This window comes from Leguminivora glycinivorella, chromosome 18 (genome assembly GCF_023078275.1).
Source record: "Leguminivora glycinivorella isolate SPB_JAAS2020 chromosome 18, LegGlyc_1.1, whole genome shotgun sequence".
In the NCBI taxonomy this organism is placed as follows: domain Eukaryota; kingdom Metazoa; phylum Arthropoda; class Insecta; order Lepidoptera; family Tortricidae; genus Leguminivora; species Leguminivora glycinivorella.
The window spans coordinates 8,299,655-8,318,250 of record NC_062988.1 but is presented as its reverse complement, the minus strand read 5'-3'; the positions used below and the strand labels follow the sequence as shown (position 1 = coordinate 8,318,250).

At 36.8% G+C, this 18,596-nt stretch overlaps 1 protein-coding gene across 2 annotated transcripts in view; it reads left to right on the top strand.

Moving 5' to 3' along the window:
- The window catches only part of LOC125235764 (synaptotagmin-6-like), a 191,913-nt gene extending 174,946 nt beyond the window's left edge, over positions 1-16,967 (top strand). For both annotated transcript variants that reach the window (XM_048142351.1, XM_048142350.1), the window contains exons 7-11: positions 1,531-1,699; positions 8,052-8,172; positions 13,970-14,141; positions 14,555-14,752; positions 15,433-16,967. In XM_048142351.1, coding sequence (XP_047998308.1) covers positions 1,531-1,699; positions 8,052-8,172; positions 13,970-14,141; positions 14,555-14,752; positions 15,433-15,436 — 664 coding nt within the window. In that variant the 3' untranslated portion in view covers positions 15,437-16,967. The remainder of the gene's footprint in view (positions 1-1,530; positions 1,700-8,051; positions 8,173-13,969; positions 14,142-14,554; positions 14,753-15,432) is intronic.
- Positions 16,968-18,596: the final 1,629 nt, after the last annotated feature.

Here is an 18,596-nt window from a genome sequence, read left to right as displayed (position 1 = left end):
AGGAGGCGCTTAAACAAATATACTTTCTATCAACTTACTGAAATGTCATTTGAATCGAAATGACAGACTCTGCCCCAGCACTAGTTTAAAAATAAAAATGAATGATAAATGACATAATAAGTAAATCCTGCGTGATAAATTAATATCGTAAAATACTCACTGATGAAGATCCGCTAAAATGTAACATGTGTTAGATTATGTTTAAAGTAAGCGAAATATTGTTTTTAAGTACTTGATTTTTTTTTAATATTATTACAGGATTTTATTTAAAATTTCATTAGGTTGCGCGAGTTTACGTTTTGTGGACGCTGTCATGTGTCAAAAAGAGGCTTACAGCTCTGGGACTATATATATCATGCTTCATTTCATACACTGTTTATACTATAAAGGCATACATTATTTTCCTTAACAAGATAGAATGAGGAAAACTGAACAATAATTTATTTCATTCGTGAAGGTATATTCTTTACATGGGGGTCATTCACATTTCTTATTATATTTAATTTATTCATGCCGTTCCGGAAGGTTTAATGAGGACTCGAGGAGGGCCCTGCGATCGTCAATAGGATCGCTGATATGATGATGATGATTCATGTAATTTCTATTGTGATGTTCTGCCTTCGCAGGACTCACATATCCTCCGTGCCTGATGGGCCTGGGAGGTTTTACCGAGCTAGTCTCAGTGGGAGAAAGGGGGTGCAAGGTGATTAGAGAGAAACACCGGTTTCGCTTAACTAATCGGGCTTTTATGCCGTTTATTCACACACACATATTAGACTTAATACTATCGCGGTAGCGCGGCTTATTCTACGTGTTATCTAATCTTCCCCGGCCGGCCGGGATTAAAACGGGATCTATCTGGGGGCGCGCCGGAAGGGCCTACAACTACAGGGACCTATCGAGGGTCAGGAGGTAGGAACCGTAATCCGGCCTAGGCGCGTAATGGACACCCCGGCCCTGATCACGGGAAAGATAGAATAAGGAAGGAGGGTTTCAGGAGTCACTGGCAGGCGGTGACCACCAATGCCCGTGACAGAAGGTAACCCGGCCTAGGCGCGTAATGGACACCCCGGCCCTGGTTTGGGAATTCACTGGCAGGCGGGGTAGCCACCAATGCCCGTGATCGGATATCAACCCGGCCTAGGCGCGTAATGGACACCCCGGCCTTGGTTGGTTTAGGATAGCTGGATGGGAGCGTCGCCGTGAAGCGACGGGGACGGAAAGGGCTGCTGTACTGGCTGCGCGCACTTAAATATGGTCGGCCGGCGATCCCCTCCACTGCGCCGTGCGCTGCCGGTGGGCTCGAAACCGCGCGGGGCGCGCCGCTGTGATGACATGGCGCGCTGGTGACATAGCTATGTCACACTATAAATATCGTTAAGGCAATCTAATGCTGGTTTTATCCGACACCCTAATAAAGTTATTTACGAGTATTGCTTATTAGAATTTATTATTTACATTGTTGACTTTTTTATTCAACATCATTATCTGATCAAGTGATCATACTAACATTGTTAATGTTTTGTCCAGTGTCCCATACGAAGAGCTTCGCCAGCGCTACCTTCAGTTCTCCGTGTACGATTTCGACCGCTTCTCGAGACACGACCTGATCGGCCACGTGGTCCTCAAGGGCCTGCTGGAATCGGCAGACCTGCATCAGGAGATCGAGTATACCATGAACATACTGGCTGCGCCACAGGTAACACAGATTTTTTTTATTCTGTGGTTTGTCAAATATGTACCGTTGTACGCCGTTGAATGCATCGCGGCACACGTGTGAACGATTTAGTATGGAAATTTAAGAGCGCAGCTCTCATCGGGTTGAATTGTGACTATGAAGTTAAAAGAAAAAAATGCCCAATGATAGACTCCCGAGCTCCCGATTCTATTCTCGCCATAGACGAAAATATATTTTGAATACTTACAATAAGTAAGAACATTTAAAAATTCACACTTCCGGAACACTGGTTCGATCGCTCTTTAGCTTCTGGAGCTTACCAAAAGCGTGCAAGACTTAAAATAGCTTCATTTATGTTTAAACGTCTTATGGAGTCTTTAAGTTACTTTTCTACCAACATATAAAATCAAAAAGCTCGTCTGAATCTCTCTCTCTCTCTCTCTCTCTCTCTTGCATGTGTGGGTCGCCAAATGTTTGATATACTTTTGAATGTTTCTTCTTCAGCGTTCACTTGAAAGTCTGCTTTGAAATCGCACTACCTAGATCTACCAAACATTTGAACATTGAGACAAAATGTGTCGTTTTGCTATTCAGCAATGCAATCTATAACTACCTAATTGCTATCGCAGATATCTAGAATTGGTATTTAATCACAAAAGAGCACATGGAACAGTTTCCGACCAATTTCCCGGTTGCAATAAAAAAGAAACCCGAAGTCCGTTATAAGGCAACTTAATCCCTGAAATTGGAAATTGAATTGGCGATATCTTCGTTTAAAAGCGAACTGACCTTCCATTTCGGAAGGCACTAGACCTTATTTGGATTATTTGGGTGACAGTGTTTTATTCTTTACCAAAAACCGGGTTGGACCTTCGGTTGAAGGTTGCAGACCTTATTTACCACGAAGCAGGTTAAATCAAATTTTGATTATTGACTGTGCATCGTTTATTTTATTGCCAAGATTTAGTTTCCTTAACAATATCACTTATTTTCATGAAAGAAAAAAGAATATTATTGATGACTAAGCATACAAGCAGCTATTAGCTTAAATCTAAATTAAGCTATTAAGGCAATATAACAAGGATGAAGGCGGCATAATCTATGATTTTTAAAGAAATTGCCAGCTTTTCGGTGACCAGTTAGTCCGTTTTCACATTATCCGATCCGATATCGGATGTCGGAAGGATTTCAATGGAAAAAATCCTGTAGATGTAGATGGCGCCTGTAATGTATGGGATATTGGTCCGACATCCGATATCGGTTCGGATAATGAGAAAATGCACTTACTTCGACCAGACGCTTAGCGCTTTCTGTAAAAAATCTTGCGCGCTAGCACTCTAAGATGGACCTACTTTCTACTCCAATAGTACATTTTTATGTAAGGTACAGCGGGGCAAATCTGGACTGGGGGGCAATTGTAACTAATCCGTTTTTTCCATTATTACAGTATGATGTTGAGTTCTACATGTATCGACTGAACACGCCTACCATATATAACCGGTGGACACTCTATTTAATAATGCAAACATTGCAAAACATGGAAAAAATGGAGCAGTTATATTTGGGGGGCAAATAAAAGTCGAGATTTGCACCGCTGTATAAATATAAAAAATATAAGTATTAAGATACAACACCACTAATGTATACGCAGGAATGAAACTTTAGTAAACTTTGGTTCGACCTTTAAAAACTTTTTTTAATCTAATTGAATATATCTGCACGGGAAGCATGGTCGCGCGATAGACGATAAAATAGCAGGCCGTCCCTATCGCACTATTTGTAAGTGCGATAGGGACGGCCTGCTATTTTATCGTCTATCGCGCGACCATGCTTCCCGTGCTGATATATTCAATTAGATTAAAAAAGGCTTCCCGTGCTGTACTCAAATGTCGGTAAATTTTGTAAAATAATTAAGCACTAGTTAATTACTTCACCAAATCCGGTTGACTTTGTCTCTAGACCTCTTATTAAATTCTCGAATGTAGAAATCCAAATTAATTACGAATATAATTTCCACGTGAAAGAGAATCTCACACCGGTCATGATATTAGTCTGCCACCCGATTCAAACGTACCTAATAATTAGTTAAAGTTTTAAAATGGTTTTGACACTACTTTCAAAATGTTACTGGTGAATTTGTGCACATCTTAGTGCGTTTTCACAGTATCCGATCCGATATCGGATGTCGGACTGATATCCCACACATTACAGGCGCCATCTTGGATTTAAATTTGGTAACATCGCATATCATATTTCGAATAGGGTGCATTGGGGTAATTTCGAAGTACAGAAATGCTTGGGTAATTTCGAAAGGGGAATCTTGATTTATGATAGATATAATGGTGATTTTTATGTGAATTTCGAAATTAGACGACTTTCGAAATTATCCCAATGCACCCTACATCACATTCTTTTTCATCCTGCCTTTAGGCTGTAGGCGTTTCTATCAAACTTGTATAATAAAGTAAGGTATTCTTTAATAACCTTTGTCAAAAGTTTCTCGTCTCGCGGCAATTTTTAAGAAGGTTACTTACACCGAGGTGTTTTTTGAATTCATTTATAGAAAAAGACTTTCGCTTTTGTTAAAACAATGGGAAGGAAATGTTGAAATACTTGAATAAGTTTTATTTTTTGTTGTTATATTGCTGTCACTAAGAAGGTTTCTCGTGTCGAGTTATTGTTCCCATGACAGTAATATTTTATACAAATAAACTTGTCAAGTACAGTCAACCAATTGGAACCCTAGGCCACTTTAGAACTATGTCATAGTTGGTCATAGTGACGTTATTAATCAGCTCGTAAGATATCTTACTGCTTGTCACTTTGACATGATTGTAGAGTGGCCTAGGGTTCCAATTGGTTGACTATACGTTTGTAGAGGTTTTCGAAACAAAAAATATTCTAAAAAATCATAATTAATTTTAATAATATGCTCATTAAAAACAAGCTTAACGTAATTGTTATAGTAAAAAAAATTTATTAAAGTACACAGGTAAAAGATAAAATAACGGGAAGTAAAACACTACTTTCACGGTTATTGCACAACCCCGTCCCTGAAACGTTGGAGGCTCTTTTAAAAATGCAACTAAACACGATTAAGGCCAGATTTTGAAGTTATAACGGGAAGTACCAGGGCAAAACCACCAAGGACAAACCTCAAACCCGGAGACTGGGTCTTCAAAAAGGCCTTCATACCGACATTTATCAGGCATCACGCCTATTTAGGTTAAGACAAAATGGCTGACATTTTGCGGGAATTCGCTGCACATAGGACATTCCGTACGGGCATTTTACTCACCATTGTACCATTGTACCATTGTACTCATGTAAATGTAATAAGATGACACTTTGATACCTAAATAAAGCATTTTTCCCCTCACTAGCTCGGAAACACGAGTTTTGTCCTTTAATACCAGCGGGTAAAAACGCATTTTATCCACTAGTGGGTAAAGTAATTTGACCTTGAATAATGTCAAATTAACTGCTTTAAAATTGATAAAATTAGGTGAATCTAGTAATAAAGATGATTTACCACCTGTGGAACTACTTGGAAGCAGTGATAAACGCATTTTTTGCGTTGTAGTTTCCTCGCTATAGTGAGGAGAAAAGTTTTGTGTTACACTAGGGTGCAAATGTATTTTACTTCTCGTGTGTTAAAAAACTCGCAAGTTCAGGATTCTATTCTCGAACCACTCGCTTCGCTCGTGGTTCAACTATTGAATCCTTTCACTTGCTCGTTTTTCAATTCCACACTCGGCGTTAAAATACAACTTTGCCCCCTTGTATAACAAATAACTATTTCATTTTCATTTTCATTTTCATTGTTGGGATATTTTATGAAGGTTAGTGGTTTTGACGGGAGGCTGCTATTCTCATCGACTTGAGTGCGTTCTCTTGATTCGAAATGAGTACTTACATAGTGCACTTAAATGTACCTACTAGAATTGTTGGCTCAAGTTTTTATAAGTTGTTGTACCTACTTTAATATCTAAATCTCTATCTACTTATTCGGATTAAAAATATTAGTTGTCTTCTTAAATTTCTCCCGAGATCGATTTGTTTTTCTGACCCATGTACCATAATGTTAACTATTGCATGGAATTTTGATTAGCATACATTAAAAAAAAAACATACAGACGAATCGAGAACCTTCCTTCCTTGAGAGATTTGAGGCGGTGGTTAAAAAGGTTAAAAATCGTGGTTTTGAGCCATTTTGCATTTATTGCTGTTTTAAAACGTGTCAAAATAAGTATCTATTATTTTCTTCAAACTTTTACGGATCTCAGGTCTCACAATAATAATGGTTACTTGGTATACATATAAATATATGTGTGTACGGCCTCGCTCACGGGATGGATAATACCTATAGGTATACAGGACCTCTAGGATATTGAATATCGGAATAAAAGTGGATAATATAAAGGTTCAAGGCCCCGTATTGTTGCTTTGACAAATGATGTCGTTATTTTCAAATTTATTGAAATGGTAATATAAAAAAAAACTACGCTGAATATTTTCTGCTGGCAATATCGGATGATGAAGATGTTGCAAAGTTTTAGTCAGTTTATTTTTATACCTCGGAGTGTCATGTCTAAGATATGTCTTCTAGTTTTTTTTACAATTATTATTATAAATGGGCTTACTCTTGGCCACAGACTAGCCGAAGGCAAAGACGTGGCCTACGATGGAGTGAGCTCGCCCAGAAGATGCCTGTTCACTCTTGATTTGAAGGGTTGTTACTTTTTCTTTAATATTTACGTCAAAATTATTAGATTTGCTTTTTAAATAATGATACTTTCAGTCAAGTCTCATGAAAGTGTTGAATGATTCACGGTTATTTACATTAGACTTATCAAAATAAGAGATCGTGATGTACTATGTTATGTAGACCGTGATTACCTTTTTGATTTTTGTCGAGCTGCATATGTAACTTCGTCGAAATATCGGAGATAAGCGTCGAATTACTATTTATATGTTACCAAAAATTTGTAGGTATACATTCAGCAAAGAATATAACGTACACCGTGTTTTATTGAATTCCGTTAACTTTAAGGGAAGGTTCTTTAGACCAGCGGTTCTCAAACTTATTTTCCCCTGGAACCCTTTTGGAAACCAAAATATCTGATGGAAGCCTTAAATTAAATAAATAAAAAATAGTACATTTCGATACAAGTGCGAAAAAGAGGAAGCTCGAAACGAGTGGCGATAAATTAAAACACGACCGAAGGGAGTGTTTTAAATCGACACGAGTTACGAATTTCCTTTTCGCACGTGTATCGAACGACGTTTTTCAGTACAGATGGCTCTCCGAAGTTTTGACCTGGCATATAATAAACCACTTCTCGCACTAGTGCGTAAAAAAACACCATCTGTACTGAAAAATAGTTCCTCCCTTCGGTCGTGTTTTAATTTATCGCCACTCGTTTCGAACTTCCTTTTTTACGCACTTGTATCGTAATGTACTATTATAGCAACCTTTATTTTAATAAGTCTTAAATCATAATAGTAAAATCTAATCACTAGATGTGAGGTATTACATGTAAATGTTTTTATTTTTACAATTGGTGAATCTTTGGTTTTATTGAAGAGAGTTGAAGTCGCAAATCAGTCAACCAAAATTCACACGGAGCCCCCAGAGAGGTTTTGCGGAGCCCTAGGGCTCCGCGGAGCACACTTTGAGTATGGCTGCTTTAGACCAAATACAATTAATTTCTCTTAAGAAACTAGCGTCTTAACTCTTAGTGCGTTTTCACATTATCCGATCCGATATCGGATGTCGGACCGATATCCCATACATTACAGGCGCCATCTTGGATTTTTTCTATTGCAATCCTTCCGACATCCGATATCGGATCGGATAGTGTGAAAACGGACTAACGGTTACCGAGTTATTAAAAAAATAAAAATAATTACTGAACACGTATGTGACAGCCTATACCACTTCCCAATATTATTTGTTTTGACATGTGCCGTCAATCACTTGACACTAACTAGAATATTATTCTTAAGGGTCTCTCACACCGTTTAATTCATTTATTGTGTATGAAAACGATGAAAAAAATATTTTTGCGAATTTAACTAGAAGGTAGAAGGGGGTGGGAAGGGTGGTTCCTGTTAATGAACCTAACAACGTGTCGAATTTAACGAAAACAAAAAGAACACGGTGTATAATGAACCTTTCGTATGCGCATGTCAGAAAGAAAATTCTTTGAGCAACCGTTAACCGTAAATTATTAAGTTAAAACCTTGTGGAGCATATCTGCTCCTGAACATAGAGTTTAAAACTAGAGTTTAAAAGAAAATTGTATACCAAGTTACAGTAGAAGTCTCAGAACGATTAACAGATTTACCAAATGAGATTTTTTGCCAACAGGAGAAGAAAGACCTCGGCGAGTTGATGCTCTCACTCTGTTACCTACCCACGGCCGGTCGACTGACGGTGACTGTCATCAAGGGAAGGAACCTTAAAGCTATGGACATCAGTGGATCATCAGGTAACCATTGACACTTTTTTTTTAAATTATTTATAGGTAACATATATTTTACATTTTTAAAGTTCCTCGCCAACTGCCACTGCCTTCAAACTTTGCGTTCCTTCACAAACTTCCTGCCTAGCACAGATAAACTATGGAATATACTTGACCGGTATTTCCAGACCGATTTCACCTTCAAACTTGAAAAAAGAGCGTACTTACATAATCTTAAAGGTCGGAAACGCACATGCAACCCTTCTGGTGTTTCGGGTATTCGTGAGCGGCGGTGCACGGTGGTCTTTAGCGGTGATTAAATTTTACTTACTAACAACAGGGAAAGAGGATCGAGTATTATAGAGAGTTACTGTCAAAGTAAAATGTGCATAGACTGTCATCTCTCGACACAAGCTTAAAACTTTTAAACATCAATTTTGACAATTTGGACCATATTCTTAGCTTGATATGTGTTAAAATGTCAAATATTAATATTAGCGCCATCTAGCCGAGCGTCCCCCAAAGGTGTAACGCCATCTAGGCCGCCGTACCTTTTTATATACGGTTTTGAAATAAGTTTTTTTCTTAGACTGTAGCTGTTTATACGGAGTTACATAGTACACACATGTAATTAGTATCAAACTTGGTGAAAATATACAATTAAAAAAATATTCTAATTCAATTAAAATAATTATGTCTGTTTGGGGATCATAAGTTTAATCGTCTAAATTACACATGCGATCCGAGTTGGATTAGCACTGCAAATTTGAATTGAATAAACAAACTCTGAAATACAGTTATTACGAAAATGTAAACATGTAAGCTCATCCTCGAACAGTTCATTCTAATATTATTACTCCGAATGGAATATGATCTTACCGGGTGCAATCACCATCAGATACATCGACGCGGCCAAAGCCCTCAAAAATATCGGATCACGCCACTCCAACAATATTTATGAGAACTTTGGCATCTCCGATACTCCAATGACACATGACCCGACAATTTTTCTGGTGGGTTTGTGGTGTCATTTCCTTCCTTTTTAACCCCCGACGCTAAAACGACGGGGTGTTATAAGTTTGACGTGTCTGTCTGTCTGTCTCTCTGTGTGTCTGTCTGCGGCATCGTAGTTACCGAACGGATGAACCGATTCAGATTTAGTTTTTTTTTGTCTGAAAGCTGAGTTAGTCGGGAGTGTTCTTAGCCATGTTTCATGAAAATCGGTCCACTATGTCGCGGACGGGGGCTTTTTCTAAATTTTAATTGTGTGGTTAGGTTATTATCCTTGAAGCCTTGGTTTTAGGAACCAACTGTTCTGAAGATACGATTTTTTTACGACTGTTCAATTCGGAATCGGTATACGAAAACCGGGACAAAGTACCAGACGTACAAAATAAAGATAAATGCTACATCGTATTACCATACACCAAAGACCTATATAACTTCGTATAGACCGCCAAGGTCTAAGAAAAAACGTACCTCAAAGCCATAGAGAAAAAGGTACGGTGGCCAAGATGGCGTTACACCTTTGGGGAACGCTCGGCTAGATGGCGCTAATATTAATATTTGACATTTTAACACATATCAAGCTAATAATATGGGCCAAATTGTCAAAACTGAGGTTCAAAAGTTTTAAGCTTGTGTCGAGAGAGGGCAGTCTTTGCACTGTGATTACACGTTTTACTTTGACAGTAACACTCTATAATACTCGATCCTCTTTGCCATACACTGTAATGTGTGTCGACGTAAACGTGGGTAGCTCAGGGAGTAATAAGTAAATTTGCACAAAGGGATAAAGGGGTGCAAACTCGTTACAAAGCGTACTGCCACTTTAATTGCTACGGGAAATATCACTTGTGTTGTTTTCATGTGGTTAAATGCTGAATATGCAACATTATTATACACGTACAAGTGTTAGTTCCGGAGAGTTAAATACCTACTATTTTTAGGGTTCCGTACCAAAAAGGTACAACAGGAACCCGCCTTATGGTGCGACTCTGTCCGTCTGTCACATTCCTAAATATCTCGAGAACTACTAATGCTATCAACTTGAAATTTGGAATAGTTGTGAACATTGTGAACCTCTACAAATAGAAGGTATAATTTTTTTTAATTTATTAATTTTAATTGTAGAAAATGGCCAAAATGAAAGGGGGGCAAACTGTAAATTTCAAGTTACTAGGTCAAGTGGGGTATCGTTAGAAAGAGCTCAAATTGAACATAAATAAACTATTTTTTATAATTTTTTTGTTGTGGAAATAAAAGAATTTTGAAGGAAAATGTAAAAAAAAATACCGTTCCCCCCCCTTATCTCTGAAGTTTACCAACGAAAAATTATGAAATTTTTAGGAAACATTGGTTTAATGCTAAATATTACAGGAAAAATATAATCGTGTTTGTATCTTGAAAACTTTTTTTTTTATTCACAAAAAACTTTTCAGATTTTTACTTTTAATTTACCCACCTTTGCGGATGTATATAGTACTTCAAATTAATACGAGATGTTACGTTAATCATCTTCTTTCCAATAAAGTAAAAATTGTTTAAATCGGTTAACATTATAAAGAATAATCCCTGAAAAACCAACATACTATGGTCGCGCAAATTAGTTAGCGAATTCACAGAGAGATGGCGCTATACACAATAATGCTCATTAGTATCTATACTTTTGTCTTCTAGTCAAGTCGTTAGAGTTATGTGAAAACATGAGATTATTTTAACTGGGGAGTTTGAAAGTTTGTACGGAACCCTCGGTGGGCGAGTCCGACTCGCACTTGACCGGTTTTTTTTTGTTGGTAAGGATCATATAGCATTGCGCTGCGGACGATGGGCTGGCAATCTCATCAATTGCTTGCGTTATCCCGGCATTTGAAATGAAATGAAATGAAAATGAAATATTTATTTAACATAAAGATTTACAGACAATTAGTTCTATGGTCCCACACTAGGCGAAGCCTGTCCCGTGGCCACGGCTGATGGGAGCCTGGGGTCCGCTTTGACAAATAATCCCAAGATTTGGCGTAGGCACTAGTTTTTAAGAAAGCGACTGCCATTTGACCTTCCAACCCGAAGGGTAAACTAGACCTTATTGGAATTAGTCCGGTTTCCTCACGATGTTTTCCTTCACCGAAAAGCGACTGGAAAATTTTCGCACATAAGTTCAGATAAACTCATTGGTACGAGCCGGGTTCGAGCCCGCGACCTCCGGATCGAAAGTCGCACGCTCTTACCGCTAGGCTACCAGCGCTTCAGGAAGAAGATTAATATAGGTTTAATATTTTGCTCAAGTTACAAGTATTTTATAGGATCCTATAGGTGTTCATTGTTACGCAAGGTTAAGCTTGTACATAACAAAATTATGACTAACACGTTTAGGCAATGGCTTAAACGTGTTTCACAAAAGATTCTCAGCTTCATCGCATCTAAGTATCTTTTCAATTCCTTATATTAAAATCATGAAACTCGTGCCCCATTCAGAGTGCGATAACAATAGCAGTGAACGTCAGACGTGGCAATTTCGACGAGTACCGTCAGCATCAGAAGCAGCGGATCAAATAACGATTCAAATGTAACTACCATTCTGTAGCCGCTAAACAAAAAACCTGTACATAGTAAAATATTACATACATACATACAATCACGCCTGTAAGGTACAGCAGGGCAAATCTCGACTGGAAGCAAATGTACCTGGTCCATTTTTTCCATGTTTTACAATGTTTGCATTATTAAATAGAGTGTCTGCCGGTTATAAATGGTAGGCGTGTTCAGTGGATACGTGTAGAACTCAACACCATAGTGGAATAATGGAAAAAATGGATTAGTTATAATACTTATAATTGCCCCCCAGTCGAAATTTGTCCCGCTGTACCTTATCCCATAAAGGCGACCCCTTTAGCAAAGCAAAGCACAAGAAACTACTCTAGGTTCAGTGCACTTGGCACATAATGGGTTGAAAGAAAACTAACTGTGACATTGCAGTGACAGGTGGCCAGCCTCTTGGCTACGCCACAATTTAACCCATATCCCACTTCTACGACACCCACGGGAAGGAAGGGGGTGGTGAAATTTTTACCCCATCACACACAATATTAAACTTTAAGATAAGTATCTGATTGAGAACTGCACTGACTTATCTATATTTAAAAAAAAGTAATTCAGGATATCAGAAACTTTTGGTGCGTTGTTTCATCCACTACTACTGATGCTGGCTGTACCTACTTACAAGTCGTCCGTGGGATTATCGTTACAAAGCTTTAATCTTTCGGCTGGGTCGTTATTTGGTAGGCACGTGGCCGAATAATTGCATTGTTTTAGAAAAGAATGATCCGCTTGTAACTCGCCGTTATGACACAGTTCAGAAGTATTTAGAAAAGTTTATCAATGAAGCAAGAGCAACATATGTAGCAATAACCTAACCACAAAATTAAAATGTTGAATAAAACCCCGACTTCGACATAGTAGACCGATTTTCATGGCTAAGAACACAGACTAATTCAGCTTTCAAACAAAAAAAAACTCTCTTATTACAGCTTCTTTTTCAACTTATCATTTTCTAGATAACTTACAACCCGACCGCTTTCCAACAAAATTTTCTCGATTTTGCCAGATTTTCGACAATTTCAGGTGTAAGAATTTCTGGTTTCATTTCTTTATGTCTGTTGTGGCGGCGATCATCTAACATTTCTTATTAGGTCTGTTGCTTGAGATAGGACCTTGAACAGTAAGGTCGAGTCATACCTACTTTACCTTGCTGAAGTAATAATTATGTCAATTATCAATTTCAAGGTTAATAATATTTGATCAATTATAAATATTGGTTGTTAAAAAACCAATTAAAACATTCATTAATGTATTCTGAAGTTTCCATGGGATTGTTATCCAAAAATTACAAAGTTCCGAGCTCTAAACACAAGCAAAGTGACAAGGCGTTGTTAACTTCTCTATCGGACACTTAAACAAACTAAACTAATAATTGCCTGACATCGAATACTATCAACCAATTGATGGATCGCCGAGCGTAGCACGAAACGAGTAATTGGTTTATGCCAATTTTCCCCAGCTTCCTTCACACTAAACTATTAAGGACCCCTTAGTTTACTAGGAAACTTTGGGGACTGTAATTCGATGACAGCTACTTGGTAACTAAAATCGTTCAGTAGTTACAAGGGGTCACGTAAGTTCATACTACGCGCATGTAAGCAACATAAATCTAGGATATTAAGGTATTTGACTTGATTCTTGTTTGAAAATGGATAAGGTTCATATTCATTCGAAGAACTACGAGTATGGGACAGGCAAGAATTTTTTGGGTCACTTTAATTATAGGCTACTTTCCTCCTAGTCAAATCACCTTCTTTTTAAGAACTGTCAAAACGAATTTGAATGATTTGCTAATATGTCAAATAGACTTGGTTCTTGTTTGAAAATGGATATGAACCTTATATTCATTCGAAGAACTACGAGTATGGGACAGGCAAGAATTTTTTGGGTCACTTTAATTATAGGTTATACTTTCCTCCTAGTCAAATCACCTTCTTTTTAAGAACTGTCAAAACAAATTTGAATGACTTGCTAATATGGAATTAATATGAAATCGAATTGAGTGACGTCACTGTCAATTTAGTTACTTTAAGTATTTCTACCGGACTTATTAAATAGAAATTCCATTTAAAAATAACTTCTGTCCATGTTTTTCTAATAATTATCTGATGCTTTATTTCCTGCATGGTATATATAAAATATTTTATTTTAAGAACAGTCAAGTTCCCTATTTATAGGAACGTATATTTTCTATTCGATTTTTAATATAATATTTCCGTTTCAGACCCATACGTGAAAATATGCCTTATATGCCAAGGCAAGAGGATAAAGAAGAAGAAAACCACAGTCAAGAAGAATACACTGAACCCAGTCTACAACGAGGCTTTGGTCTTCGATCTGCCTTCAGAGAACGTCTTCGATATTACGCTCTTGGTCAAAGTTATTGATTATGACAGGTTAGTTATTTTTAGAAATTTTATTTAATCTCTTTATGACTCTTCTAGATCAGTGCGACATACAATTTGTTTGACAGTTGCATTTCCGTGTTTCAGTGTCATTAATTATGTATACTAATACACTGGTCTGTGTTAAATAAAAATGAATACATATACAAAGCCGAGCATCTTCGATACCGTCATACTGAATGAGTCGGGTGAAACCCGGTGCGCGCAGTCCAGAGCCGGGCGGCTTCGGTACCCTCATATTGAAAGAGTCGGGCGAATCCCGACGTACGCAGTCTAAAGCCGAGCGCCTTCGGCACTCTCATACTTAAGGAGTCGGGTTTCGCACGCGGTCCAACGTTATACCTGTATACTGTGTAAATGCATGCATTTTTTTATAATCTTTATTAACACATCGTTTTCAACAGGATTGGTTCCAACGAGCTGATTGGGTGCACGGCCATCGGCTCGTCCCTCATCGGTATGGGTCGCGAGCATTGGCTTGAGATGCTGGACAACCCTCGGAAACCGGTGGCTCAGTGGTACCCGCTCAACAAGAGCCCACCCTCCAACATCACCCTACCTACGAATGACCAGTCGAATGGCCTGAGCTGCTTAAATGGAAGGTACTGAAATAGCTTACATTATTATGAGACTCACATGCACACACACACGCTCGCACGCACTCAAACACACATGTCACACACAATGTGCGTTATTGATTCCAGACTAAAACACATTTAAGTACCTATCTCCTGTGGTATATGTTGTTTCTTTGTTATATATTACTAGTTTTTCTCCGCGGCTTCGCTCGCATTAAATTCAAAAATTGCGGAATGTTCCATACAAACTTCCACCTCCCATTGAAGTGGGTGGGTTAGAAAGAGACAAAAAGCGGCCTATGTCACTCTCCATCCCTTCAACTATTCTCCACTTAAAAAATCACGTCAATTTGTCGTGCCGTTATGCCGTGAAAGACGGACAAACAAACAGACACACACACACTTTACCATTTATAATATTAGTATGGATTTATTATAATGTAATAGGTATGCACCTATGCATATAATCCTTTAAGAGTGATGACCTTCAACTTACTGCACGTGTAAATTGTCTATCGAAAAGCATACCTAAACAAACACAAACAACTGTGTGAATACGAGGCGGTAATATTTCGTGGAATCGGATTACCGTGAAAATGATTCCAATGTATTTTCCAATACTCCCTGCGATAATTCGAATAAACATTGCAAAATTCTCTTTGCATTTCTCATTTCAGACAGTTACAAAGGGTTTTTGTTCGCAGATGAAGAGACGGCGACTGTGAACCATCTCAAAATGGCCGTTAAACAACACAAAATGGCGCGCGTCCGCAGAAAGCCGCGCTTTCAAAGGAACGGGAAACGTTTTGGAATTCTCACGATGCCAAATGTATAGGTATATATGTGACTAAAATAAGGGTTGTATGTCCATTTACTGTAGTTTAACAATCGGTGTTCGGTGATATTGATAGTAGTGTTAGAATAGGTTAGATTGTTTGTTACAGTAGACATGAATTTAACCCTTAGCGATTATTTATGATTAGTTTTAGACGTAGACATGTATACCTTTATATATTTTATAGTTAAAGGCATATCCTGATAGATATCATGTCATATCTTTGTCATTCAACGTTATTAAATTTGGAGCCTTTAATGTTTTCTTGTCCCTTTTTGCTCTGGTGGTATTTATACACTTTTATATTTATAAACATATTTTTAATATACATACGCACACTCTCTTCAAGACTAAATCGCGTCATGTAGAATTAAATGTACCTCTAAGTGATTCAATGTTGTAAAATTGTTGTCAGTTGTAATATAAATTAAAAATGTAAGTAAAGGGTTAAACAGACTTGGTTGGAAGGGTTAGATGTTAGAACAGAATCGGGACATATCCAAGAGGAAATATTGCGAGTTCTGTCTTTTCTGTTGTTAATAAATTGCATTATTTGCAATTAATGTTAGAATTGGGGATTCTGCAAAAATCGTCCGGTTCTTGTTCATACCCAAGTCTGTTTGAGCGCCACAGTATTTGTATGCGCCATGAAATAAAGATATTATAATGAAATCAAATATTCTATGATACCATTTTACTACATGCACAAAAGAGTTAGTTATTTTCAAAACTTGGCGAATGTTTGAAACATTCTTTAGTGTCGGACAATAATGTAGAGGGAAACGTTGCAAGAAAAACACGAAATATGTTTTTTTTTTCACATTGTGTGCACAATACTTATAAAAAATATATAATAATATTCCTAATGTATGTTACCATCTTTTTAAGATAAAATTGAAGCTTTAAATCGTATTAAATAAATTTTAAGAATATATATTATCAAATGATTAATTTTTAATATAAAACTTTTAATTTATATATAATTATTATAAAACAGTCAAACTGTGTTGTCAAATAGCTATTTATATAAGCAAAATGGAGGAAATATTCAGTTTGATAAGTTAATAAATTACAAGGGAATGTATTTTAAGTAAAATAATTTGTTTTTTAATAATTATAGTTTGGCTACCTATGCACATTATTACTTGCATAAAACAAATTTGACTTTAAACAAATTAAAAAAAAATTAAAATCAGTTTTGAGTTATCGTGAGCTCTCAATTTGTACCTATAATATTTACTAAACATACTAAACATTGTATTTAAAAGCCAAAGGTTTCTTAAAACCTGATCTTATTCATGGCTGTTTCCTATCAGAACAATAGTTATTTGTTATACAAGGGGGCAAAGTTGTATTTTAACGCCGAGTGTGGAATTGAAAAACGAGCAAGTGAAAGGATTCTATAGTTGAACCACGAGCGAAGCGAGTGGTTCGAGAACAGAATCCTGAACTTGCGAGTTTTTTAACACACGAGAAGTAAAATACATTTGCACCCGAGTATAAGACAAAACTTTTCCCCTCACTACAGCGAGGAAATTACAACGCAAAAAATGCGTTTATCACTGCTTCCAGTATTTCCACAGGTGGTAAATCATCTTGATTACTAGATTCACCTACTTTTATCAATTTTAAAGCAGTTAATTTGACATTATTCAAGGTAAAATTACTTTACCCACTAGTGGATAAAATGCGTTTTTACCCGCTGGTATTAAAGGACAAAACACGTGTTTCCGAGCTAGTGAGGGGAAAAATACATTTTATTATTCAATTATTCTTAGTAATATTATTTCAAAACGTAATATTAAGGAAATATCTTCTAAGATTATAATAACATTGATAATTAATACGGAATCTCTTGCATACGAATTTCAATTGTACTGCCTTTTTAACAAATATTGGACTTTATATGAAATTTAAACCTTTCTTGCTATATGAGAATATTGGAGAGACAATTTTGATTAAAGGAATTGTATTTAATACGAACTATAATTCTGAATAAAATGTAAATTTATAAATAACATGCAGTGTCAAAAAATAATACATTTTAAAATGCAACTCTAAAATGCATTTAAGAATGCCACACACAAACGTCAAATTTTGCAATCGTTATCTGACTGGCGACGATAAAAAATGATAAGCATTTTGGGCTGTTTTTTTTTGTCTTAAATAAAGAGAAGACCAGTATACATATAATACGAAAATCTACTGCATTTAGACAGCGCAAACACGCATGCGATTTTAGATAAGTTTATAGAGGTTCAGTCGACCGATGAAATGCCTCAATCTCAACTCGCATGCGAGATTACCGTGTGAAGTAAATCAGCCCTTACATGCGAACTAACATATCAGTCGATGCTTCTTTGTTTGTTTTCTGTTTCTCGACGCCGGTCAAAAAATTTGCCAAATTAAAAAAAAATCGAACATATTAAAAGTCCATAACTTGGTAGTCACTCTGTCTTACTACTACTGAATATTCATCTCAAAACTTGTTAAAACTCTTGTAAGCTAAGGACTTGTAAACTTGTATCAAGCTTTTGTGATACAAACATAGTTTTAAGACAAATATGTCATACGTTCTAAACTGAATTGTTTGTCGTGTTTATACAATCTCATGTAGTTCTACTAATGTTAATGTAAACTCAAGTTTACTTGTTTAACATGAACCTAGTTCTGGATGTTTACTTGGAATGAAGAGAGCGTGAAACGTAAAACTACATACTTATACATTTTTTATTAAACGGGGCTCTGCGGTATATGTAGGGTGCATTGGGGTTATTTCGAAGCAAAAAAATGGTCGGGTAATTTCGAAAGGGGAATATTGATGTGATGGAAATAATGGTGATTTTTATATGACTTTCTAAATTACCCCAATGCACCCTATGTAATAATGTATATGTAAATTTGACATTCAAATAGATATAATCATGCGATGATTTACAAATATCTACACGGGTTTTCTCGTACATATTACTATGTACGAGAAAACCTGATAATTTGAGAGGTGCATTCCTGATCACATTTTTAGACTAAAAT